General features: G+C 44.4%; 1 protein-coding gene across 1 annotated transcript in view; it reads left to right on the plus strand.

The window, feature by feature from the left end:
• Positions 1-27,843, plus strand: part of LOC137422950 (uncharacterized) — a 295,425-nt gene that overhangs the window by 126,344 nt on the left and 141,238 nt on the right. Inside the window, exons 14-18 of the mRNA XM_068109635.2 lie at positions 8,107-8,163; positions 12,237-12,290; positions 12,580-12,633; positions 13,169-13,222; positions 16,489-16,542. Of these exons, the coding sequence (XP_067965736.2) occupies positions 8,107-8,163; positions 12,237-12,290; positions 12,580-12,633; positions 13,169-13,222; positions 16,489-16,542 (273 nt within the window). The remainder of the gene's footprint in view (positions 1-8,106; positions 8,164-12,236; positions 12,291-12,579; positions 12,634-13,168; positions 13,223-16,488; positions 16,543-27,843) is intronic.

The raw sequence follows: 27,843 nt of genomic DNA on the forward strand, positions 1-27,843 counted from the left end.
AATGGGTGGAGCTTTGAGGTTTTGTCTTCTCTGCAAGAACAAGAAGAACAAGAAGAAGAACAACAACAACAGCAGAGGGCACTCCATGAGCAGCGTCTGCGACGCGGCTAAAAATTAAAAAAAATCAAGAAACAATCCTGAGTTTCCAACTTATTGCTAAATTGATAGCTCAGATGGATGCACATAATATGCACCCATAATATAAACGACGGTGCCAATGAAAAAAAATATGGGATAAAAAGTTTCTCCAAACTGTCCCTATTTCTTGATTATTATTTTTTTGTATTAGTGACTGTCGGTTTTAGCCCTATTACTCATGGTGGAAAATCACTTAAAAAATTATCTGATCTGGATCCGGATTCGAATCTTCACCAAAATTGCATCAATTCTTCCTTGTCACACATGCAACCTCTCCACCAAATTTTGTCTGAATCCGTCCACAACTTTTTTAGACATCCTGTTGACAGACAAATAGACAGACAGACTGGGGTGAAAACGTCTGTCCACGTTTGCTGGTGGAGATAACCAGATGGGGATAGCACAGACCACCTGCAAGGTAATGCCTTTGGAGTGCCATGATGCATATTGGGAATCGGGGTTGTTGAAGCGGTGTACGTGAATGTTGTTGCAGCTTAAAAGCTGTCGTTGCAAATCTGTTGCAGATCAGAGTTGTGCTTGTGGCATGTAAGGCTTCCTCTAAAGGTGTATGGTTTGTAAAGGAGAAAGCACAAGGTGACTGACGGTTATAGGTACCAGCAGAGTGAGGGGAGGAAGAACAGACCTGTACGTCAAGAACCGGAAATCACAACCTTAATACCTTTTCCCCCATGTTAACTAATCCCAATCACTCTTCGCATCATTCATGGAAGGTGTAATCGAATAGGTCTTATTGATCAATCTAAACCAAATTGCATGGAGCACGATTTTACAACAAGAAGTATGGCAGAGGGGGGGGGGGGGGGTGGGTGGGGGAGGGGCTAAAAGTCTTAAAATTGGGACATGCTGACATAATTTTCTTATTAGCCTTAGTTATATAAAAGACAACAACTACCATCCATTGACACTTGTTAGGAGCAGATTGTGCCAACTTCTTTTGAGAGACAACTTAAACGTTCATATGAAAAATGAAGATCTATTGAAGTTTCCCAGGCTGTGACTTTTTGCTCCACTTTGGGGTAAAAAGTCACTGCGTTTCAAATGTAAACTTACAATTACAAAGTAGACCATAGCTTTACATAGCACTAGTTCTTATGCACCAGTCAGTGTTTTGCCCATGGGGGTAAGATAGGGTGGAATGGAGCATGGGGAGGGAATGAAGACCCTTGGAGTGTGGCTGGTGCACACCTAATACACAATGATATTAATACACACCAATATTCCGGTCTGTTTATTCCCACTCTTGAATGAATCAAACACAAAATGTAAGAAACACGTCGTATAATGAGAACAGTGGAGGAACGTGATTAAAAGGAGAGCTGGTAAAAAAGATCATGGCAATGGATTGTGATTTAAAAAAATAATAAGAGACTGAAATAAATAAATAAATATTGTGACATAAGAAAACTATGATGAGAATAATAACGAGGTGAACAAACAGAAGCTAAACAGAAAGAATGTTTCGCAGAAATGGGGATGTGGGAAGAGGAATCAGCTGGTACCAAATGGGGGTGGGGGTGTCGGAGGAGGAATCAGCCGGTACCAAATGGGGAGGTGGGAGGAGGAATCAGCTGGTACCAAATGGGGGTGGGGGTGTCGGAGGAGGAATCAGCCGGTACCAAATGGGGAGGTGGGAGGAGGAATCAGCTGGTACCAAATGGGGATGGGGGTGTAGGAGGAGGAATCAGCTGGTACCAAATGGGGATGGGGGTGTAGGAGGAGGAGGAGGCCAGTACCAAATGAGGATGGGGGTGTAGGAGGAGGAGGAGGCCAGTACCAAATGAGGATGGCGGTGCAGGAGGAGGAATCAGCTGGTACCAAATGGGGATGGGGGTGTAAGAGGACGAGGAGGAGGAGGAGGCCAGTACCAAATGAGGATGGGGGTGTAGGAGGAGGAGGAGGCCAGTACCAAATGAGGATGGCGGTGTAGGAGGAGGAATCAGCTGGTACAAAATGGGGATGGGGGTGTAGGAGGAGGAGGAGGCCAGTACCAAATGAGGATGGGGGTGTAGGAGGAGACATCAACCAGTACCAAATGGGGATGGGGGTGTAGGAGGAGACATCAACCAGTACCAAATGAGGATGGTGGTGCAGGAGGAGGACACAGCCAGTACCAAATGAGGATGGGGGTGTACGAGGAGGCATCGGCCAGTACCAAATGGGGATGTGGGAGGAGGAATCAGCTCATACCAAATGGGGATGGGGGTGTAGGACGAGGAATCAGCTGGTACCAAATGGGGATGTGGGAGGAGGAATCAGCTCATACCAAATGGGGATGGGGGTGTAGGACGAGGAATCAGCTGGTACCAAATGGGGATGTGGGAGGAGGAATCAGCTCGTACCAAATGGGGATGGGGGTGTAGGACGAGGAATCAGCTGGTACCAAATGGGAGATGGGGTGTTGGAGGAGGAATCAGCTGATGCCAAATGGGGTGATGGGGTGTAGGAGGAGGAATCAGCTGGTACCAAATGGAAGATGGGGTGTAGGAGGAGGAATCAGCTGGTACCAAATGGGGATGTGGGAGGAGGAATCAGCTGGTACCAAATGGGGATGGGGGTGTAGGACGAGGAATCAGCTGGTACCAAATGGGAGATGGGGTGTTGGAGGAGGAATCAGCTGATGCCAAATGGGGTGATGGGGTGTAGGAGGAGGAATCAGCTGGTACCAAATGGGAGATGGGGTGTAGGAGGAGGAATCAGCTGGTACCAAATGGGAGATGGGGTGTAGGAGGAGGAATCAGCTGGTACCAAATGGGAGATGGGGTGTAGGAGGAGGAATCAGCTGGTACCAAATGGGAGATGGGGTGTCGGAGGAGGAATCAGCTGGTACCAAATGGGAGATGGGGTGTCAGAGGAGGAATCAGCTGGTACCAAATGGGAGATGGGGTGTAGGAGGAGGAATCAGCTGGTACCAAATGGGAGATGGGGTGTCGGAGGAGGAATCAGCTGGCACCAAATGGGAGATGGGGTGTCGGAGGAGGAATCAGCTGGTACCAAATGGGAGATGGGGTGTCGGAGGAGGAATGAGCTGGTTCCAAATGGGGGTGTAGGATGAGGAATCAGTGGTACCAAATGGTGGTGTAGGAGGAGGAGTCAGCTGGTTCCAACTGGGGGTGTAGGAGGAGGAGTCAGCTGGTTCCAAATGGGGGTGTATGAGGAGGAATAAGCTGGTACCAAATGGGGCAATGGGGTGTAGGAGGAGGAATCAGCTGGTACCAAATGGGAGATGGGGTGTAGGAGGAGGAATCAGCTGGTACCAAATGGGGCGATGGGGTGTTGGAGGAGGAATCAGCTGGTACCAAATGGGGCAATGGGGTGTAGGAGGAGGAATCAGCTGGTACCAAATGGGAGATGGGGTGTAGGAGGAGGAATCAGCTGGTACCAAATGGGGCGATGGGCTGTAGGAGGAGGAATCAGCCGGTTACAAATGGGGGTGTAGGAGGAGGAATCAGTGGTACCAAATGGGGCGATGGGGTGTAGGAGGAGGAATCAGCTGGTACCAAATGGGGCGATGGGGTGTCGGAGGAGGAATCGGCTGGTACCAAATGGGGCGTTGGGGTGTAGGAGGAGGAATCGGCTGGTAACAAATGGGGCGATGGGGTGTCGAAGAGGAATCAACTGGTACCAAATGGGGGTGTAGGAGGAGGAGTCATCTGGTTCCAAATGGGGGTGTAGGAGGAGGACTCATTTGGTTCCAAATGGGGGTGTAGGAGGAGGAGTCAGCTGGTTCCAAATTGGGGTGTAGGATGAGGAATCATTGGTACCAAATGGGGGTGTAGGAGGAGGAGTCAGCTGGTTCCAAATGGGGGTGTAGGAGGAGGAATCTGTGATACCAAATGGGGGTATAGGAGGAGGAGACATCTGGTTCCAAATGGGGGTGTCGGAGGAGGAGTCAGCTGGTACCAAATGGGGCGATGGGGTGTAGGAGGAGGAATCAGCTGGTACCAAATGGGAGATGGGGTGTAGGAGGAGGAATCAGCTGGTACCAAATGGGGCGATGGGCTGTAGGAGGAGGAATCAGCCGGTTACAAATGTGGGTGTAGGAGGAGGAATCAGTGGTACCAAATGGGGCGATGGGGTGTAGGAGGAGGAATCGGCTGGTACCAAATGGGGCGATGGGGTGTCGGAGGAGGAATCGGCTGGTACCAAATGGGGCGTTGGGGTGTAGGAGGAGGAATCGGCTGGTAACAAATGGGGCGATGGGGTGTCGAGGAGGAATCAACTGGTACCAAATGGGGGTGTAGGAGGAGGAGTCATCTGGTTCCAAATGGGGGTGTAGGAGGAGGACTCATTTGGTTCCAAATGGGGGTGTAGGAGGAGGAGTCAGCTGGTTCCAAATGGGGGTGTAGGATGAGGAATCATTGGTACCAAATGGGGGTGTAGGAGGAGGAGTCAGCTGGTTCCAAATGGGGGTGTAGGAGGAGGAATCTGTGATACCAAATGGGGGTATAGGAGGAGGAGACATCTGGTTCCAAATGGGGGTGTAGGAGGAGGAGTCAGCTGGTACCAAATGGGGCGATGGGGTGTAGGAGGAGGAATCAGCTGGTACCAAATGGGAGATGGGGTGTAGGAGGAGGAATCAGCTGGTAACGAATGGGTTGATGGGAGTGTAGGAGGAGGAATCAGCTGGTACCAAATGAGGGTGTAGGAGGAGGAGTCAGCTGGTAACGAATGGGTTGATGGGAGTGTAGGAGGAGGAATCAGCTGGTACCAAATGAGGGTGTAGGAGGAGGAGTCAGCTGGTACCAAATGGGGGTGTAGGAGGAGGAGTCAGCTGGTTCCAAATGGGGGTGTAGGATGAGGAATCAGTGGTACCAAATGGGGGTGTAGGAGGAGGAGTCAGCTGGGTCCAAATGGGGGTGTAGGAGGAGGAGTCAGCTGGTAACGAATGGGTCGATGAGGGTGTAGGAGGAGGAATCAGCTGGTACCAAATGAGGGTGTAGGAGGAGGAGTCATCTGGTACCAGTATGCAATACTTTGCATTAGCATCCCGACGTCACTCATTACTAATTTATTAATTATATCTGTGATTCGCACATCAATTTGTTATATACATTTCCAATAACAAACCTTTGAGATTGTGTTTAAAGCTATTAAAACCAATAGTTTGCCTAATGTTCACATGTAGCGAATTCCTTAACTTTGGTCCAGTGTAAATAATAGTTTTATTCGTAATGTAGAAATAATTTCTTCATCGTTTCCATCCTGATAAGTAATTGCACAGTTAACACACAATGTTGGCCTGCTCACTTTTTCTGGTTAAACCTCATCTTGTTTTGATGCAAAACCCATATTAACCTTTCCCTCGTTAGTATGACGTTATCCTATCACCCTGTACTAACTTTTTAAACATTATTTTTCATTTTAAAATCTATAATAACTATCCATTTGCACATCGGGGCATTGTCTGCAATCCCCTGAATGATGGAATTGCAGTATCTCTGCATATTACATACCTATACTCGCAGGGATAGAAGGTCATACCTAGCTGGGTATGTCACGTATTCAATGCTAACATCGTTTTTCTTTCTGCTGTTATTGTACAAAACCAATGTACCCAAACTATGCAATTTAAATTAGGCTTGAAGAGGAATATATATATTATATAAAAGGAGCCGTGTCTGTCTGTCTGTTTGTTTGTCTGTTTGTTTGTCTGTTTGTTTGTCTGTTTGTTTGTCTGTTTGTGTCGTATTATAACTTGAGAACGGATTAACGGATTTCAATAAATCCAACTTCGGTGCATTTGGGTAACTCCCGGGAGTGTGTGATGCAAAAAAAAACAATTTCTTTGAATTTTTTTTTTTTATGGGTACATGCACACACGTATCAAAACTGCACATGCCAACACGTGACGGTTTTTTTTTTTTTTGTATACAGCATCGAGGCTTGTGAAAGAGCTAACATCAATCACCAAAAAAATCAAACAGACACATAAAACATATAATAAGGGGAGCGGTAGACAAGATGGGGAGAGAGGGGGAAGGACACAAACACAACATTTGAGAGCAAGGACATCGGGAGATCTGTGGGAGGGAGACGGCTTGGGGGAAGGGGGGGGGGGGGGGTTGGGAGAAGTTCTAAAACACAAGGACACTGCAAGGACTTCAAGAAAAGATGTTGGTATTTCTAAAATGTGGATCTGGGGTGAAATTAGCGGGGGTAGAAAAGATCAAGGTTTTGGATGGGGGGAAGATAAGAGATGGTGGTGAACAGATGTTTTAAAGACCTGGAGGGTGGACTGGGATTGAAGAGAGTGAGGGAGTTTGTTCCAGAGGCGGGAGAAAAGAGGAATGAAGGAGTGAAGGTGAGCAGAGAGTCTTCCTTTTTGTCAGTTTAACCATAAGAGGGTTGCAGGCAGATCTTGTGCGACCTGGAGGAATATTTGGGGGACAGAGCCCAGAGAGAGCTGGGGGGGCAAGGCCGGAGAGGAGTCGGTAAAAGACGGAAAGACCACCAACCTGCCTGCGGTGAGTAAGCGAGAGGCCCTCGGAGTTAGCTTCATCGCGGGAGATTCCAATGATTCTGAAGTTGCCAACATGGCAACAGGAATCCTTTTTTTTTTTTTTCCCCCATAGATTAGCCATCAGCAAATATTGGTATTTCCGTGAGCGAAGCGACGGGTCTTATATTCTAGTGATGTCCTAATTAGCCCATCCGGAGAAGGGATTGTGTGTGTGTGTGTGTGTGTGTGTGTGTGTGTGTGTGTGTGTGTGTGTGTGTGTGTGTGTGTGTGTGTGTGTGTGTGTGTGTGTGTGTGTGTGTTATCAGTATCTCTGTCCAGGCCACACCTTTTGGTTTTTTTTTTTACCATTTGAGCTTTTGTCATAAATCTTTCAAAAACCTTTACTATGAGAACATGGAGAACGCCGATCAATAAATGTTACATTTTTTGAGCTGTTGTTTTTATGACGTTTGATTGGAGTACAAAACGGAGACGGACAGGCTTTGCATTTTGGGATGCTTCTTAATTACATCATTTGATGAAGTCGAGTCTCCTCGGGAAATGATGGCGTGTTTGCCATTATATTGCCTTTATATGGCTGGTACACACCGGTAAGTGTGTGGCATAGACAGGGTTCGCCACTCCTCTCCGTCCTTCTGTTTGCCGTTGGGGAATTCATCCTCTTCCGCCCGTGCTGTTGGAGTCGACTGGACTCTCATCCACCAGATGTTCAGAGCCATCTGCCATTTAATCCGCATGGCTGTGGACCGTTACCCTGGTAAGGGGGGCTGACAGGTACTACACCTTGCCCACAGGTGACCTGGGGTTATGCAAGGCAGGGGCACTCATCTCTCTGAGGTATCAGGGGACACCCACATTCCCAAATCATTTAATGAGGTACAAGTTATTAAAGACAACAAAAATATTCATAATATACTGTAAATAACCTTTGCTTACTTCAAAGCTGAAAGCTTTTATGGTCACTTTGGGACTCAGATTTGACTGCAATTTTGACTCGGACCTGGACTTCACTTTCCTAAACTCAACTACAATACTGTCAGACATCATAACTTGCTCTGTGCCTACACTGGTGTTCTTCAGATGTTGATATTAATTTTGGTGTACATATGATCAGAAAGAGGGCTTTAGGATAGGAGAAGGGGGAAATTTCTGGGGGGAGCGGAGAGGTATTGGAGAAAAGTGACAGTAGGGGAGTTTGAAGGACCAAAGAGAAGAGAAAAGGGTCAAAATATTGCTGTTTTTGTATTTGGAATTAATTTATTTAAATGACCTCCGAAGCAAGCAGCTCTGCCAGACCCGAACTTGTAATTAAAAGTTTGAGAAAGCACGAGGCAGTGGAAGGGCCTGCATATTGAAGGTGGGAAGTGCAGCGGGGGGAAGGGGAGGAAGATAACTCTACTGTCATTTTGTTCTGACTGTGATTATTGTCTACAACCATGAACTGTTTTTGTCTTTTACTTCTTTTCCGCCAATTTTCCTCCTTCCAGCTGGCGCTCCGAGGTCCTACAGGCCCCATGGGGTTTACCGGTCGCTCTGGTCCCCTGGTGAGATTTGCACCAATTGCATTGCTTCACAATTCAGTCATTCCTGTGAGATATATGAATGTCACCTTTCAATCGTCTGACATCATGGTGCAGAAGTAGTGCACTTAGCCTTGATCTGTGTAGTTTGCATTTTTTTTTTTTTTTTTTTTTTGTATACTGAATCGAGGCTCGTGAAAGAGCTAACATTTATTTCACAAACAAATCAACCAGACAAACAAAATATACAAAAAGAGGGAGCGGAAGACAAGATGGGGAGAGAAGGGGAAGCACACAACCACAACATTTGAGAGCAGGGAGAAGTGTGGGAGGGAGAGGGCTTGGGGGCAGGAGGCGTGGGAAGGGGAGGGGGGGGGGGGAGAGGTATAAAACACAAGGGGACCGAAATTAGCGGGGGTAGAAAAGATCAAGGTTTTTTTTTGTATACTGAATCGAGGCTCGTGAAAGAGCTAACATTTATTTCACAAACAAATCAACCAGACAAACGGCCCAGCCGTGGCCGAAGCCGTTGATTCCGCCGTAGCACGCTAACGCGTGGGCTCGCGCGTCCCTGGTCCGCCGGGGCTCCGCGGGTGTCCTACCGTGCCTGACGCCGCTATTCTCTCAACTTTCGGGAGTAGGCGCCGGTGCCCGGGGACGGATTTCGCTGTCTAAACATGGTAGCGCTAGGCCAGTGGGACCGCCGGGACCCACGTGCACTCACAAGTTGTTCTGCGCGTGGGCGGCAGTATCAGACCGGGGTGCCCAAACGCTCCCCGGCTAAAGTTCATCCTGAATGCGCCCACATTGTGCGGACAAACTCCACCAATTGGCCGGTCACACTGTGCCTATCGGCCGGCCTCGAAGACCGAAATTGTGGCGGTTACCCATCCTTCGGGTTCGTAACTATGCCACCCTGAAAATATTTGATTCCCATCCCCATTGTAAATTCCTTCGAATCCTTCGAAAGGATCGGATCTTCCTTCGAAATTCGAAGGATTCTTCCGTAAATTCTTACGTAAATTCTTCTGTAAATTCTTCCGTAAATTCCTTCGAAAGGATCTTCCTTCGAAAAGTGGAAATCACCCACATTTAATTTGTGAACATTTTACAGATTTGCTCTGATAGCAGCATCTTCAGCATTCTGATAAAGAAGACTTCTTGTAATAAATTATTATACCTGACGAAGCACTTTTCGTACTGAGGAACAACTATTGATGGCACCTTCTGTTGAGTATGACTGGAATTTTCACATCCGAAAGTGACAAACCAAAGGTTCATTCAAAGTGATTCATAAATTATTTTGCACAATTATATTGGAACTTGAACTGAACAGTTCCACTGGATACCCCGGTGAATGAAACACTATGCAAAGTAACCAAACTTTCTGAAAATTGTAAACCAATATATCCCATCAATAGGACCAATTGAAGTCTTTCAAAAGGAAGGTTTTGTCCTACTCACTTGATTCACCAGGTATGTCCATACAACTTTAATGTTTCCCACAATGAAAAATGTAACTCAAGAGGGATGTTTTTCTTACTTGTTGAGGACAATAAGATGTTATCCTTTGAGATGAAAACGCTTCAGATGGAAATCTTTTATACTGCCACAGGAAGTTCCCAATTTGCAATTTGAATCCCACTGATAGGCTGGATCTGGGATTCAAACCTTAACCAAAATCACTTTTAAAATAATAAAAAATTCTCGCATCCGGATCTTCACCAAAATGGAATAAATTCTTCCTTGTCACACACCCAACCTGTCCACCAAATTTCATCTGAATGCGTCCATAACGTTTTGAGATAGCCTGCTCACAGACAGCCAAAGAAACAGACAGACAGGGGTGAAAACACAACCTTTGTCAACCTTTGGGGTGGCAGAGATAATAATGGTAAACAGTTTGCCTGTCTTTGCTGGAGGATAACCTGTTAAGAGTATGTCATAATGGTGGGTTCTAATTCAGGTGGGGTGTAGGAGGTGTGAGTGGGGAGCAGGTGAGCGGGGAGGAGGAGGTTTGAGCAGGGAGCAGTTGGAGGGGTGAGCAGAGATCAGGAGGGGGGTTGAGCAGGGATGAAGAGAAGGGGTGAGAAGTGAGAAGAAGGATGGGTGAGCGGTGAGCAGAAGGAGGGGCAAGCGGGGAGCAGGAGGAGAGGTGAGCGGGGAGCAGGGGGAGAGGTGGGCGGGGAGCAGGAGGAGAGGTGAGTGGGCAGCAGGAGGAGGGGTGAGAAGTGAGCAGAAGGATAACCTGTGAGGGGTGAGTGGGGGGGGGGGGCAAACACCCAGGGGAGTGGGGGGAGGGGGCAATCCCACAAACACCCAGGGGTGAGCGGGGAGCAGGAGGAGGAATGAGCGGGGAGCAGGAGGAGGTGGCAGAGTAGGAGGAGGTAGCAGGGGTGTTCCATTACCAACTAGAACGGCACTCAGTCGAGAGCATACCTCCGCCTGGTTGGCCATTTCACTCAATGGTGAAGAATCACTTAAAATTTTTACTAGCAGGATCCAGATCTTCACCAAAATTGGATCGATTCTTCATTGTCACACACAGAACCTGTCCAACAAGTTTCGTCCAAATCCGTCAATAACTTTTTGAGATATCCTGCTGTATATAGTTTTTGGCCCATTCTCCCAATGGTGAAGAATCACTTAATAATTAAATAATTCTCATATCCGAATCCATATTCAGATCTTCACCAAAATCGAATCGAATCGTCCTTGTCAGACACCAAACCGGTCCACCAAGTTTCGTCCAAATCCGTCCACAACGTTTTGAGATATCCTGCTATGTATCGTTTTTGGCCCTATCTCCCAATAGTGAAGAATCACTTTAAAAATTCTAATAGCCGGATCCGAATCCGGATCTTCACCAAAATCTAATAATTTCGTCCTTGTCACATACACTACTTCTCTTCCAAATTTCATCCAAATCCGTCCACAACTTTTTGAGATATTTTGTTCACAGACAAACGGACAAACAGACAGGGGTGAAAACATAACCTCCATCCACCTTGGTGGCGGAGGTAATAAGCTTGTCGAGCTTTAGCCACTTAAGGCTTAAGCACTCAAGCAAGCACTCCAACAAAACGGTTCATAAGGAACGGCTGGCTTGGCAAGCGATTCGTACTTATGAAGATCAGGCGTTCGATGATTAGCGCTTAGTTCACTTGTCTCATTGCTTTACTCATTATAATCCTCCCATTATGTCAATTATTATATTCATTCAATCTTTATTTTCATGAATTTGCCTTCCTGACCCAGGAGATTTCCTCCACGGAGTACCCAGGCATGGCTGCGGCAGCCTTCACAGCGACACAGCGACACTTCACCAGATTATTTTTGTTGCACTCAATAAAGTTACACTTTTGGCACATTCCTTAACCTTTCTTCACTCAGTATATTTGTTGGAACAGTAGAAAAAGTTAAGTTTAATGCTTTGGCAATATGAAGAAGGTGAAGGACAACCCTGCTTAAAGCTTAGCTATAAGAATCAGTAATTTCTTAAAATTTACAAATTTCACTCTAAGTTTCGGCACCTGTTTAGTCCTGGAGATCCGATCCTCAAACCCGAACCTAGATTTTGATTTATATACTTTAATTAGTCCATGAGAGTAGATCATGTTTCCAAGGCAAGGCATGTTTGAATAGTTCAAAACAAAATGGCGGCAAAATAACCGAGCAGCGCTGTGACAGAGGGCTGACCAAGATGGCGCACCACCATTTTGGTAAGGCTAATTTATTTATTTTGTGTTAGCATCCTTATTAATCATCTTCAAAAAGGGTGTTTAAACACACCCAAACACCCAGTTTTCATTCGTGCACTCCTTTGAAATTCGCTTTGCGTGCATGCAAAGTTTGGGGCCGCTAGGTTTCATGGTTTTGGAGTTATGGAGGAAACACACACACTAACTGACTAACTGACTGACACCCATTGTCTTTTATTATTATAGATGAATATTCAACATATGCGTTACATCATGGAACATTTACAGCAACCCCCATGCCATGTGTCATCACATGTGTAGTCTCCAACAATATTTCAGTCTTTAATAAATCCGGAGAGAGGATGTATTGATATTTTGATTTTTTTTTCTGTTTAGGGACCTTCTGGTGCACCAGGAATCTTAGGAGAAGGTGGTGAACATGGGCACCAGGTATTGTCTCCTTTGCTGTGGCAATGCTATTTCACTTTGTCAGTTTTCTACATGTGAGGGGTCAACCATTCTGATTTGCTATTTTACCACATCACTCAGAACTTTGCACCACATTGCATCTCGCTTCACGCCACGTCACACCAAACGGTCCAACAACACCTGGTCAACCACAGCACATAGTTCAGACATGCTGAGGCGCACCAGGCCGGGCCACTTTCTCTTTCTTTCTTTCTCTCTCTGTGCCAGCTGCCCCAGCAGGCGGTAACACGGGCGCCCCGTCTGCCCACAGGGTCCTCGTGGCCCCCCGGGCGAGGCCGGCCTCCCTGGCAAGCCTGGACGAAGGGTAAGGATGGTGCACGACACGGGGAAACAGCTCAGGTAGACACAGTGATATTGTCATCAGTTCACGTAACCCACCAGCGGTGCCAGCGTGAGACAAAGAAAATTGGAAAACAGAGGGAAAAGGGAAGTATAGGTTGAAATAGAGACTGTGTGAGAAAGTGTAAAAAAAAGAAAACAAAATAATGCAGTAAAATGGAAAGAATGGCAAAGATGAGGGGTGTGGCTTGGGTTGCAATTCCGCCATGTTGTCTGCCATGTCAATGTAAAATGTCGACGGACCTAATTGGCCATTCAGCGGTATTTTACTAGATTTTTCATTGTATTTAATCACCTTGAAATGCGTGCTATGGTAGTATTGTGTACATTTATTGTTATAAGGGTGGTGTAAGGATTTATCTTTCGTATCGTGGAAGCGTTTAAATTCCAGAATGACACCTATATTTGAACTACAGTATCAGGCTCTGTAGGATGAGAGCTCGTATCATCTCAAATTGAATCATAATCAGGGGATGTGACTGCTGGGTGTTCCTCTACAGGGCCGATTAGGAGCAGATGGTCAGAGGGGACCTCCAGGTCTCCCGGGTGTAAAGGTCAGTTTGTTCCACATTCTGAATCATTTTGATGATTTCCCTGCAATGCTGGTGTTTTAGTAAGGACACTGGAGTGGTATCGCAGAGGGAATTTGTTCAAATCCACCTGATGGCAAGAGTATTAAGGATTTAGATTCTAACCTTTTTGAACCTGAGCTATTCTCAAGAAAGATACCATTGCATGCGTGGATCAATTACTGGATTGTTGATTACAAACCAATCTGGTTCAATGAGGACTTTTGAGGGAGGAGGTGATCGATCGGCTTGCCTTGACTAGTCTGGCCTGCATGTGGTGCCAGTCTATGTCTCATGGTTGATTCTTGAATTAAAAGCCGAGAGTCAACTTGAGATTGGCAAAAGATGCTGCCTATAATGGGCAGCACTATTCACAACCCCCTCACTGAAAAAAACTCCTCTATTCACTGTTTAGCACACTTTTTGTTTAAGAAAATTAATCCAGGCATTCATAATGTATTTTTGAATAATCTTATACAAAGGAACCATTTATTCAACTTCATCGTGAACAAAATATATTTAAAGTTGTCTGACATCACTTTGAGTATCTATCTGCCAAGAGGAAATGACCTTTCAGAGATTGAGGTTTGGGGTGGTTACGTAATCTGTAGCTGAAACTTCCAATATACGTAGGTTTAAGATCTCTGACAATCTCCCTGCACGTATCTCAGGAAGTAGACATAGTCTGGCATCCTGCTATGCTTACCAAGCTCTCTGCGTGTGGCATAGAAGGCCACCTTCATTCCTGAATTTCTGACTTCTGCCACTCCAACACAGTCAGTGTTCTTGTCAATGGAACCCTCTCCTCTCCTCGCCCAATGGAGGCTGGAGTTCCCCAAGGCAGTGTTTTGGGCCCAGTTTTGTTCCCCATCCATACGAATGACCTATGTGATGCTCTGCAAGCCCTCTCTGCCTTTTTGCAGACGACTCCACATTGTGTCGTACAGTACCCTCATCCCTCTGCTAAGAAGTCAGCAGCTGCATCTCTTTCTGCTGGTCTAGAAATTATGATCCGCTAGTCTGATAAATGTAACATGTTCTTCAATCCTGGAAAATGTCACAGTCTTACGCTATCGCTTCTGAGTGATTGTCAACCGAACCTGCCTATACAATCCCTTGGTCATCCACTGGAAGAGGTTAAGTTTCTTGAACTTCTAGGCTTCACTATCAGTCATAACCTTTCCTGGACCGACCACATAGCAAAGCTGGCCTCCAAATAAAGTCACAGACTGGGCATCCTCCAATTTCCTTGGAAAATCAAAGCTATTCACAAGGCCTTTGTCCATAGCTCTTTGGAGTACTGCTCTCTGCTATGGGCTGGCAAACTTGCATCACATCTGTCTCTCCTGGATTGTATGGAATCTAAAGCTCTCAACATTATTGTAATCTCCTGTGATGAGGCCGGAGCACAGGATCTGGTGCACTGACATCGCAGACATTGTTAGTGGTCTGTTTTCCACTCTCTATTCTCCAAAATGGCTCCCTCAACTCTTTTATTCCTCACTTCTCCTGTCTACGGAACCATCTTCCAGAGGCTGTTCTGTCTCACTCTTCCCTCCAGGACTTCAAGGAGCAGTACACCACCATCTCCTCTCATTCCCAATTCTGAGCCGTGCATCTAAGAGTGTACTTATTACCGCCATTAACCTTTCCTAACTCAACCATCTCACTTGCTTTTTTTCACCGTTTCCTTCCTTCATCCCTCTCATCCTATCCAGTTCATTAATTCCCTTGATGTTTGGTGCTCTTCCATGAGCCTCACTCCTGTAAATAAAAAAGAAGAAATGTTACAACTCCACCTTTCTTAACCTTGAGTACAAATAGCAGTTTACACTAAGTATTTAGTGCATAAATCAGAGCACACTCTCTGCTGCTAGTTGAAGACACCTCTTGTTCGCAGACTGATAATCGGTGCTATTTCTTGAACGCCGCTCTTTATGGGGTGTTTGCGCCAGTGCCTGTTTTGAGGATGCTCACTGAGACTTCTTGATGCATATACTGAGCAATGAATGTTGGCAGAACCACAACTCTTTGAAGTAGACTATCAATCTGCTTTTGTAGTTTTATAGGAAACCTTCTGGAAGTTATTGAGCAGGGCACTTGATTCATAAAAGGTACATCTGTCCTTAAGACATCCCATAGCTGACATCATATTTCTGGAAACTTTCCTCGTAAAGCAGCCAACATATGCAGCTCATTGGATTACATCATTCCTTCCAGAGTCCGACCCTTAAATCTTTTTGTCTGGAGGTTTTGGTAATTGAAGGTTTTCACACCATGAGTACATTTAAAAGTGGTTTAAATCACCACGTTTGTGAAACTTTTACAAGAATGATTACTTTTGTGTGAATATCGTGCAGGAGGATAACGCATTAACGCATCTTAGCTTATACCGGTTCTCCATAGAGAGAGCATACCTCCACCAGGCTGAACAGTTTACGTTTTTGTATCCCACTGATAGGTCGGATCTGGATCGGGACCTGACGCAAAATCGAATCGGCTTGTTCTTATCACCGACCTACTCATCCACTAAGTTTTGTCACAAGTCATCCACAACGTTTTGAAATATCGTGCTATATATTTGTTTGTGGCCCTATCACTCAATAGTGAAGAATCACTTTAAAAGTTCTCGTGTCCGGATGTGGATCTTCACCAAAATCTAATCGATCTGTCCTTGGTTATATCCGTTGGTCACACACCCAACTTGTGCTCAAAGTTTAGTCCGAATCTGTCCATAACTTTTTCAGATATCTGACAGACAGACAGACAGATGGACAGACAAACAGAGGTTAAAACATAACCTCCATCCAGCTTCGGTGGCGGAGGATCATTACCTCCGGATTATTCCTTCGGTGGTGGAGGACTGGGGATTATTTACTTCAGATGTTTTTGTTGTTGTTGTTTTTTTTTACTTCTTTACAATATCTCATTTTCATTCCCAGCTATTTTAGATACATTAAGTTTATAAGGCCCTTTCTTGTTTATACCCTTTTGAACGTGGTCCAAAATTGGCGGTGGGGTGGATCTACAAATCGGTTTATTTAAATACAAACATTCATTAAGACCATGAATGGATACTTTTGGTGTTTACAAATAATTTTTTATTAATCACTGTTGCTTAAAAATTCCAGCTTCTGATTTAAAGAAGCACCGATGCCTCTTCTTTCTTCATTTGCAAACTCATCACTCTCTCTCCCTCCTCTGTGCATTCCTTTACCCTCCATTTGCTTTCTTTTCATTTTACCCCACAGGGTCAAAGAGGATTTGACGGCTTACCTGGTTTACCGGGTGAGAAGGGAAATCGAGTGAGTAAAAGCACCCTTGCATCCTCCTTGTATTTACATCTCAAGTTATTTATTTAATGACGCTTTGTTATCATTCACCGACGCCACTGTGATTCCTGTCGAATGGCTGCCAGACATCTTCAGACTTTCCTGCAGGTGTTTTTGACTTGGCTCAATGAGCTTATTTCAGTCCATTATTAGCCTCCCTCAATGTTATTAATTTATAATATCTCCAATTCATGGCTGTTGTATTATAGTTACCCTCGCCAGAGTCCCTTTGTTACTTGCGAAAATCCAATAATTTTAAAGTATATTGGTTGGTCTTGTGCGTTATTCTGTCTGTCTGTCTGTCTGTCTGTCTGTCTGTTCGTCTGTTTGTCTGTATGTCAGTCGCCTACAGGTCACCATTTTCAACCGATCTTCACGAAACTTCACCAAATGGTGGAGTTGGTCATAAGCAAGAAGCCTATTGTTTTGGGGGTCAAAAGGTCAATAGGTCAACATAGGTCAAAGGTCACCGACTTTGTAAAATTTCTAAAATCCTCAATTTTCATCCGATTGACTTGAAATTTTAAGATGATTTGCATACCTGGTCAATGAATTCAACCACCAAGTATTTTTGAGGTCAACGTAGGCCAAAAGGTCAACATAGGCCAAAAGGTCAACATAGGCCAAATTTCGAAAACCCTTTCTGGATTGACTTGAAATTTCAAGAGCATTTGCATACCAGGTCACTACATTCAACCACCAATTATTTTTGAAGTCATCATAGGCCAACAACTTATTTTAGGGATTTCGCAAGTATTGTGCTATGCATGACATATATCTTGTTACCCTCGCCTGAGGAGAGGGTATTGCAATTTTCACCATAGGTGCAAGTCCACCTGTAGAATTTTTTAATGATAATTATGATGTCATAGATCACGTGGTAAGGTTGCCATCTTGGAAAAACCGAAAAACGTTGCACCTCTATATCTCCGAAAGTGCTGCATAAAAAAAAATTGAGACATGGCTCATTGTAAAGAACTCTCCATGGGGAATAAAATGTTAATGATGATGTCATACTGTCATAGGCTCCCTCCATTATGATCTCATAATTCGACAAGTACAAAATTTCATCCGATCAAGATGAAATTTCTTGAGCGTCATCTAGGCATAAATTGGTGAAGAAAAAAAAATGATAACGTCATTGGTCACGTGGTTCAGCCGCCATCTTGGAAAAACCGAAAAAAAATTGTACCTCTATATCTGCGAAAGCACTGCATAGAAAAAATTGAGACATAGCTCATTGTAAAGAACTCTCCATGTGGAATAACATATGTTAATGATGATGTCATAGGTGCCTCCATTATGACGTCATAATTCGACAAGTACAAAACTTCATCCGATCAAGATGAAATTTATTGAGCGTCATCTACGGATAAATTGTTGGACAAAAAAAAGAATGATGACGTCATCGGTCACATGGTTCGACCTCCATGTTTGTTTTAACACAAAAGCCTTTAAAATCACTAAAAACACGTCCTGGCGAGGGTCTGCAATCTCTGATTGCTCTTTCTTGTTAATTTTTTTATTTGGTCTATCCATTTCATTTTCATTCTTCCTCTGTCTATTCTGGCTTCTATTGTCATTATTATTGCTATGTGTCCATCCATTATTATTGCAGTTCTATTTCAATTTTTGTTACCAAGATTGTTATCTGATTTAGTTTTATGTATGATCGATTGGCTTCTCTTGTTGTTTCTCTTTTTTTTAATGCTGAGACCGCATATTTTCGTGACTCTTTGCATAGTGATCAATTTTTGCTCCATCTTCTTTGAATAGATCACGTTTCACTTTTAATACATCTCGGGCAGAAGCCCATGGTAAAAACATCACAATATAAAAAAGTAAAATCAGGAAGCCTTTTATTCCTGCGCTGGTTGAAAGAGTTCAAAAATGGGAGTTTATATATTTCTTAGCAGCAAAGAAACTGTTTTTTTGGGGGAGTGATTGAGACAGTGGTCTGTTGCCTATACACTGCCCAGGTTCAAGTTTTTTTGTGTGATTAAAAACAATTATAATGTTCTTAGATCCTGCAAGAAAAAGAGAAGAAAAAAAACCCAAGAGTTGAGTTGGGCCTCACTAGTGACTATCAGTCATGATAGTAAACCAAGAGTGGAGTTGGCCTTGGATGTCATAGGTAGTCATAGGTCAAGTCATAGGATTTCATAGGTCAAGGCGGGATGCCAGACTATTTCAAATGCTGGTATATCCAGAGAGACAGCGCTGATCTCATGTCTGGTGTTGATGGCCTCCGTCCATTGTTGGGAGAGTAGAATCAACATGTCCAAGTTAGAGTGACCAGGTCTGAATCCGAATTGATGATCTGATATGAGGCCATATAATAAATGGAAGGTTTTTATGCCAACTGCGATGATGGATTCCATGACCTTCCTGATGATTGGAAGTAATCTGATTGGTCTGTAGTTAAGGGATCAGTTTTTGCTCCTTTTTGATATAATTTATATAATGAGGACACATATCAGGGATGGGGTTGGAAAGACTTGTGCTTGTAGGAGATGTGGCTGAGTGTACTGACACACAGGGGAATGACACCATTAAAGCATGTGAAGTGGAATTTATTGTCGTGAGCAGATAACCTCTGCAAACTGGACTTGTCAAGAATCCCAAACTGGACATACAGAGACAGACATCATGGGATGGGTGGTAAGAATTATTGTTCAAGGCACGGAAGTAGGTGGTACTGTGGGTACGGGAGGAGGGTTGATGGACTGTGTGTTTAAAGTGAGAGACAGATTTGGAAAATAATCCTTGTGAAGAAGAAAAAGAGGATTACATTGAGATGAAGAAGAAGGACATGTGTAGTACTCATGGCTGAAAATAAGGGAAGTGAAACATTTTAAAATATATTTACAGCTTTTAAACGAAGTTAAGCATTTCATTCAAAAAAGATTCGGTTTGAAGATATTAAGAAAAGTAAGAGATAAAGAATACAGGAGGGAAAAAATTGTTGTAATTATTTTTTGTGAAAATTTTTAATTTTTTTCCTGAATTTATTTTATTTTTGTGAATTTTTTCAAAAAAAAAAATTGTGAATTTTTTGTAAAATTTTTTGATGTGAGGAGGGGGGATCGGGTACATTTGAGAAGGCTAAAAGGACAATACCTGGGAGAAAAGAAGCGGAACGAGGAAGCAGCATCAAAATAGAGACAGAATTTGCATGCCGGAGATCTCATGACTAGGCCTCGAACAACATGAGTACAAATTTGACAATACAGCACAACAAGGTACGATTTATCACAGAAAATTGAACGGAAACACAAACAGTAACGCATGGACGAAAATATAAGAGAAAGACACGACAGATCTGGTCTGATGAAGTGGAAGGAGCCATTGCCGAATCCAACCTACACGTGCAGCATACCTGGGATTGATGTGGATTATGCTATGATAAATGTCGTTATGTTTGATAAAAAATGCTCTACAATGAACAAGAAGCGACAGAAAGAACAGAGTATGGAGATCCAGAATTGGAAAAGGGGTCAGACAGGGGTCTGCTATGTCCCCTTACTTGTTTATTCTGTATATTGAGGACGTCATGAGGAAATCAAACATTGATGACATAGAGGCTGGAGTCAGGATCGGAGGAAGGCGCATCAACAATCTAAGGTATGCTGGTGATACCTCTCTGTTGGCAGAAACGAAAGAGGACTTGGCGAAGCTGCTGCAGTCGGTGAAAAAGGAAAGTGAAAAGGCTGATCTTTATGTAAACCTCAAAAAGACTAAAATCTTGTGAACTGAGAAGATCAATGTGTTCAGATTTGGATATGATCACGTGGGATAGTGGAAAGTTTCATCCCCCTGGGTTATAAGGTTGAAGTGGAGGAGAAATTCATAGACGGTTCGTGTTGGGGAGAACAACGATGTCAGGATTGACATATATATATATGGAAAGACAAAGTCAATAACCAAGAGGCGGCTGGCTGGAGAATGCTTTGGTATTTCCAGTTGCAGTTATGGATGTGAGTCATGGACAGTGAAGAAGAAAGAGAGGAAGATTGACAGTTTTGAAATGCATTGTTTGAGATGAATATTAAAAACTCCATGGACTGCAAGCAGAACAAACAAATGAGCGATTTAATCAATTAGGCCACCATTTACATTGGAGGCGTTGATGCTCGAAACAGGAACTATCATTATTTAGACACATCATGCCTGCAGAAAACGAAAGTCTGGAGAAATCAACCATGCTGGGAAGAAGGAGAAGACCTTGTATGAGCTGGATGGATGGATGGGGTAAAGGATACAGCCGAGCTTTCTTTGCCAGAGCTTCAGGATAGGGATGAATGAATGAATGAATGTCACCAGCAGTCGGACATGACATGATGTGAGGAGATAACTAGATAACTCAAAACACAGTTGAATTGAACTTTCTTTCTGTGGATTTATTAATTATTATTTGGCATCCTTAATCATGTGACCTCTCTTTGTGACGACGCTTTTATTATCTTATTTTAGGGCAGTAATTTCGACGCGATTTGTAGATCCATGTCTCATGTCATATTAACCATACATGATAGAACCATGACATTTTCTATGCTCTAATTATACAAATAGGGTTGGCAAGATAATCTAGAGGTGTGCACACTCACCTCTGAGTTGACTAGTGAGGGTTCAAATCTCAGCGAAGCTACAAACTGTCATCCTGGTGTTTCACATGCACAGCAATTCATAGATGTGTGTTCTGTCCATCACATGGGCATGAAACTGGGCATCCCATCTGCTAGTATTAGTTGGTGGACATTAAAGATCCCCAAAAGAGTCCTACATGAAGATTAGGCGCAATATCGTCAGGGCCAATGAACAAATTCAAAATTCCTGTCCAAATTTCTCACCAACCCACATTTGTGAAGTATCATATGTATGCTAATATGTCCAACATGAGTTCAGGGTGTCTGTTGTTGTCCAGTGGGCTCTCAGGCTGATGATGATGATACAAGTGCAGTGCCTTCAGAAAGTATTCACACCCCTTGGCTTTTTTCACATTTTATTGTGTTACAGCCTGAATTTAAAATGGTTTAAATTGTCACTGATCTACGCATTATACCCCATAATGTCAGTGTAATTTTCTTCTTGAAATTTTTACCCAATAATTTAAAATGAAAAGCTGAAATGACTGCAATCAATAACTATTCAACCCCTTTGCTATGACACTCAAAATTGAGCTCAGGTGCATCCAATTTCCTTTGATAATCCTTTTGAGATGCCTCTACAACTTCATTGGAGTCTACCACTTGATTGGCCAATTCAATTGATTAGATGTGATTTTGAAAGAAACACACCTTCCTATATAAGGTCCCACAGTCGACACTGCATGTCAGAGCAGAAATTCCACCATGAAGTTCAAGGAACTGTCCGTAGAACTACGAGATAAAATTGGGAGGAGGCATTGATCTGGGGAAGGGAATAAAACAATTTCTAGAGTGTTAAAAGTTCCTAAGAGCAAAGTGAGCTACAAATTAGGAAATGTGAATAATATGGAACTACTCTGACTCTTCCTTAAGCTGGCCGTCTGACCAAACTGAGCAACTGGGCAAGAAGGACCTTGGTTCTGCGAGGTGACCAAGAACCCAATGACCACTCTGACAGAACCGAAGAGTTTTTTGGCGGAGATGGGAGAACCTGCTGGAAGGACATCAGTCTCTGCAGCACTTCACAAATCTAGGCTTTATGAGAGTAACAGCAGGGACTGAGAGACTTGTACGGATAGAGGGAGCAATGAATGGAGCCAAATCCAGGCAAAGCCTTGAGGAGAACCTGCTTCAGAGTGCCAAAGATCTTAGACTGCAACGAAGATTTATGTTCCAACAGGACAATGACCCCAAACATACAGCCAAAGCAACACTGGAATTGCTTCAGAACAAGAACGTGAAAGACAATGAGTGGCTTTGCTAAAGCACAGACTTGAATCCCATTGGAAATGTGTGGAAAGACTTGAAGATTGCTGTTCACCGACATTCCCCATCCAACTTGACAGAGCTTGAGGAAATCTGCAAGGAGGAAGTGGAGAAACTCCCCAAATCCAGATGTGCAGAGTTGATCCAGACATACCCAAGAAAACTCGAAGCTGTAATCGCTGCCAAAGGTGCTTATACGAAGTATTGACTCAGGGGGTTGAATACTTATGTAAATTAGATATTTATATATTTCATTTTTAATAATTTTGTAAAAAGGTCTAAAAAAAAAATCACTTTCACATTTTGGGGTATTATGTGTCGATCAGTGACAAAAAAGCTAAATTATATCCATTGTAAATTCAGGCTGTAACACAACAAAATGTGAAGAACGTCAAGGGGTGTGAAGACTTTCTGAAGGCACTGTATATACAAAAGTTTTCCCTACTAATTATGTCAAATGTTCTTTACTTATTTTGGCAATTGGGGTATCAGGATGTGGCGTGATGCTGTTGCTTTGAAGGCTTGCCTGTGTTTCTTGCTTCACAGTTCCACCAATGCCGTCACAGACATAATTCCCCTGTTATATTGCAAAAGAAAAGTGCCATCTTCCTTGGAGGCCAAACTTTTGTTGGTGATGCACAACGTTGCAAAGATTGCGAAACTTTACATTTGAGTTTTCTTGCAATTTTGAAGCTGTTATATTGTCGAGCAGCTCCATCACCAAAGTGAAACCTTTGCCAGGGTTGGAGATGCTCCAGATTTCACATGCGAAAGAACAACTTCCAAGAAAAAGTTAACTTCTGTCAAATTGTGCTTCAAGCAGTCACTGATCACACGCAAAATCGCCTGGCAAAGTTCACCATATTGTCTTTTGAAATAAATGGCAAATGGGCAAAGTGGCACCTGGGAATTATCCCAGTGGAAGCTCTGGGCAGCATCTTGCGCAAGGAATCTGTAGTTGTCAGCAAAGTCAAGCATTCAGATTGTCTCATTTATTTTCAAGTTTTCCTTCAGAGAGTTTAAGTAAGTCGAATAGTTCTTTCTCATGAAGTTATGTGAGCTAACCTGTCCGTTCTATCAACAATCTATATACAATCCACCCCTCTCCCCCTCCCATCCCTCCCCTCCCCCTCCCCCCTCTCCTCCCCTCCCCCCTCCCCTCCCCCCTCTCCCCCTCCCCCCTCTTCTCCCCTCCCCCCCTCTTCTCCCCTCCCCCCCTCTTCTCCCCTCCCCCCCTCTTCTCCCCTCCCCTCCCCCCCGTTCCCCTCCCCTCCCCTTTCCCCTCCCCTCCCCTCCCCCGCCCAGCAATGCCGGGTACTTCTGCGAGTCTATATATATAAAGTAGAGTTGGCCTCTATCTATGATCTCTAAGATCTCGAGAACCCGTGGACGGATTTGCGAGCGGAAAGTACTGTTCGACTCGGGATGGTCCCAGGAATGTCACGGAGACATAAACATTTAAAAAATTTCGGGTTTTAAAATTAGCGTATTATTAGCACTAGCAGAAGAGAGAGGGATTCGAAGGGAGGGAGCGCAGCGCTTCTAGCGCTTCTGACTACAGCACACCTTCTATATATATAAAGTAGAGTTGGTCCTGATCTATGTATCTATGATCTCTAAGATCTCGAGAACCCGTGGACGGATTTGCGAGCGGAAAGTACTGTTCGACTCGGGATGGTCCCAGGAATGTCACGGAGACATAAACATTTAAAAAATTTCGGGTTTTAAAATTAGCGTATTATTAGCACTAGCAGAAGAGAGAGGGATTCGAAGGGAGGGAGCGCAGCGCTTCTAGCGCTTCTGACTACAGCACACCTTAAAATTAAAAAAACTTCGGGTTTTAAAATTAGTGTGTTACGCGTAATTAGCGCTAGCAGAAGAGGGAGGGAATCTAAGGGAGGGAGCGCAGTGCTCCCTCCAGCGCTTCTGTTAGCGTAATTAGCGTATTTCGGAACGTTAATTTTTCAACTTCATTATTCGGAATCAGTACGTCCCAGAGAACCTTCGTAACGTTAATTTTTCAACTTCATCCGATTGACATGGGACCAACGGCATGTGACAAAGAGTGAAACATACAGGCTACATTTATTTGACGACAATGAGTTCCGACTTCCGACCTCGGTGGGATGACAGGCTGAGTCAACCCCCCTGGTGTGAAGGGGGAGGAGGAGGGGAGGGGGAAGAGAAGGGGAGGGGAACGAGGGGGAAGGGGATGGGAGGGGGGGAGGGGGAGGGGGAAGGGGGAGGGGGAGGGGGAAGGGGGAGGGGGGGATGGGAAAGGGGGGGGAGGGGGAGGGGAGGGGCCCTTCTTCCCCTGGGCACCCCCGCACCCTTCCCTCCCCCCTTCCCCTCCCCCCCTCCCCCCCCTTCCCCCTCCCCCCCATTCCCCTCCCCTCCTCTTCCCCCTCCCCTCCTCCTCCCCCGCTTCCCCCTCCCCCCTCCCCCCCGTTCCCCTCCCCTCCTCTTCCCCCTCCCCTCCTCCTCCCACTCCCGTGCAAAGCCGGGTACCTCTGCTAGTCTATTATAAATGGATGAGGTGTGTGTGTGTGTGTGTGTGTGTGTGTGTGTGTGTGTGTGTGTGTGTGTGTGTGTGTGTGTGTGTGTGTGTTTGTGTATGTGTGTGTCATGTTTTTGTGAAGTTCTATTTTTGCTTTCTGATGTGGAATGTGATACACCAAAATGATCGCCATGATCTCTTCATTTGATTCGAATACTTAACTAGAACATCACTCGGTAGAGCACAAACCTCCGCCAGGCTGAACAGTTTTATATTTTGTATCCCACTGATAGCCCGGATCTGGATTCGGACCTGAACCAAAATCGAATCGGCTTGTTCTCGTCACCTAACCATCTCATCCCCCAAGTTTAGTCATAACTCGTCCACAACTTTTTTTAAATATCATGTTATGTATCGGTTTTCGTCCGATCTCTCAATGGTGATGAATCACTTAAAAAATAAATAATTCTCGTATCCGAATCCATATTCAGATCTTCACCAAAATCGAATCAATTCGTCCTTGTCACACACACAACCTGTCCACCAAGTTTTGTCCAAACCTGTCCATAACTTTTTTTGAGATATCCTGCTATGTATCGGTGCTATGTAGTTTGAGAGCCTGGTGTTGGCTTAGTGGTTAGGGTGCTGGCTTGGGATCCTAGGATCCTGGGTTCAAATCCCTGTCGATCGCTGAATTAACGCCAGGGGGGTTGACTCAGCCTGTCATCCTTCCGAGGTCGGCAAATTGAGTACCAGTTCGCTGCTAATTCCCTGTGTGTCGAAAGAAGCGACTAACAGGGTTGGTGGCAGGAAGGGCATCCGGCCGTAAAACATTGCCACAAAAAAAGGGACCACGGTGCCCGAAAAAGGCCAACCCCTGCTCTGCAGGGGAAAATGGCCTCTAAATGTGGTTCTTCTGCTATGTATCGGTTCTAGCCATGTCACTCAATGGTGAAGAATCACTTAAAAAAATTATACTAGCTGGATCCGGATCCGGATCTTCACCAAAATTGAATGGAATTCTTCCTTGTAACATACCCAACCTCTCCACCAGGTTTTGTCCAAATCTGTACACAACTTTTTGAGATATCTTGTTTCATGGACAAACAAACAGACAGACAAACAGACAGGGGTGAAAACATGACCTCCATCGGCCCTCGGTGGCGGCGGTAATTACAAATAATGCGGAGGAATTCCCATGCTTCTAAACACACACCATGTTAATGTGTATGACCATCTTTAGAGGCCATTTTTCTCTGCAGAGCAGGGGTTGGCCTTTTTTGGGCACCTTGCCCCTTTTTGAAGCAATGTTTTATGGCCGGATGCCCTTCCTGCCACGAACCCTGTTAGTCGCCTCTTGCGACACACAGGGAATTACCAGTGAACTGGTACTCAATTTGCCGACCTTGGAGGGATGACAGGCTGAGTCAAACCCCCCGGCGTTAATTCAGCGATCGACCGGGATTCAAACCCAGGATCCTAGGATCCCAAGCCGGCACCCTAACCGCTAAGCCAACACCAGGCTAAGCCAAGACCAGGCTAAGCCAAGACCACGGTGTATGTAGCAGTTTAATAAGTCTTTCCATATCATGGCATTGCAATTATGAAATAAAAATAATGATAACATTGTAACAAGGCATATATGAATGAATACTAATCATATTAACAACAATAATAATGGGAGCATCATTTGGCAATAATAATACTGAACGTATGTATAATGCTCCCCCTACCTTGGCGCAAGCACAACTGGGCTTGGTGAAAATCAAGGTATTTGGTCCAATGGACCAACAGGCCCACGAGTACAGTAAAATATGTCAGATAACGGTGCTTCGTCAGCACGTAATGGTGTGCAATCAGTGGTGATACATTGATCAAATGTTCTATTGCCGTAATTTTTAGGATCACTCGCATCAATTTTGCCCTTGAGAAATTTCTGGAAGCCATGGATGCCAGGGCATTTATCAAACCTACATGCAGCATACATGTTTTTGCCTATTGAACAGACAAGCGACTCCATGTGCTGGTGATAGGTTACCTTTACATCAAAGGGTAATGCTCCATTTGTGAGCTCCACGTCTTGATGGGTGGTACAGACACAAACAGAACGTGTGCCTCTGCAGCCAAAAGTTACATACTTTACAGGCCTATAAGTTGGACGAACAAAATTTTGAGAAGCCAATTTTAACATCTGGATTACACCTTTTGAATTCACATACAGTTCGTTTAAGTTCATAAGAAATAGTCACTTCTCTGTTTATCCTCCTGCCTGTCATCCGCTCATAGTTATTCCAGTTTCATATTATTTAAAAATACTGGACCTGTATCTGATCTTAGGTTGGAAGTTGGAGTCGTGAATAGATCTGGTCAAAGCCCCTACAAGTTGTTTTATAGATTCTAGCGAACCCACCTGTTCACGTCACATAAGGTATCGAGTCCAGAAATATATATGGATGTTTAATTTCCAGACTATAGACTGGGCAACTGTCTTTATATTCCCTCCAAATGTTAACATGCTTCATGATGCAGCATTTCTTCATGGAAAAGCATTTAATACAGTAGTTTTAGTGAGAATGTACCCTTCTGGGTATTGAAGTCCTTCACTCCTTCATTCCTCTTTTCTCCCGCCTCTGGAACAAACTCCCTCACGCTCTTCAATCCCACTCCTCCCTCCAGGTCTTTAAAACAGCTGTTCACCTCCATCTCAAAATCTTCCCCCATCCATAACATTGATCTTGTCTACCCCCGTTAATTCACCCCATATCCACTTTTTTGAAATACCGACTTCTTTCTTTCCTGGAAGTTCCAGCAGTGTCCATGTTTTTTATACTTTCCCACCCCCCCCCCCCTCTCCTTCCCATGCCT

The sequence above is a fragment of the Myxine glutinosa genome, chromosome 3 (assembly GCF_964187855.1).
Source record: "Myxine glutinosa chromosome 3, kmMyxGlut1.1, whole genome shotgun sequence".
Lineage (NCBI taxonomy): Eukaryota > Metazoa > Chordata > Myxini > Myxiniformes > Myxinidae > Myxine > Myxine glutinosa.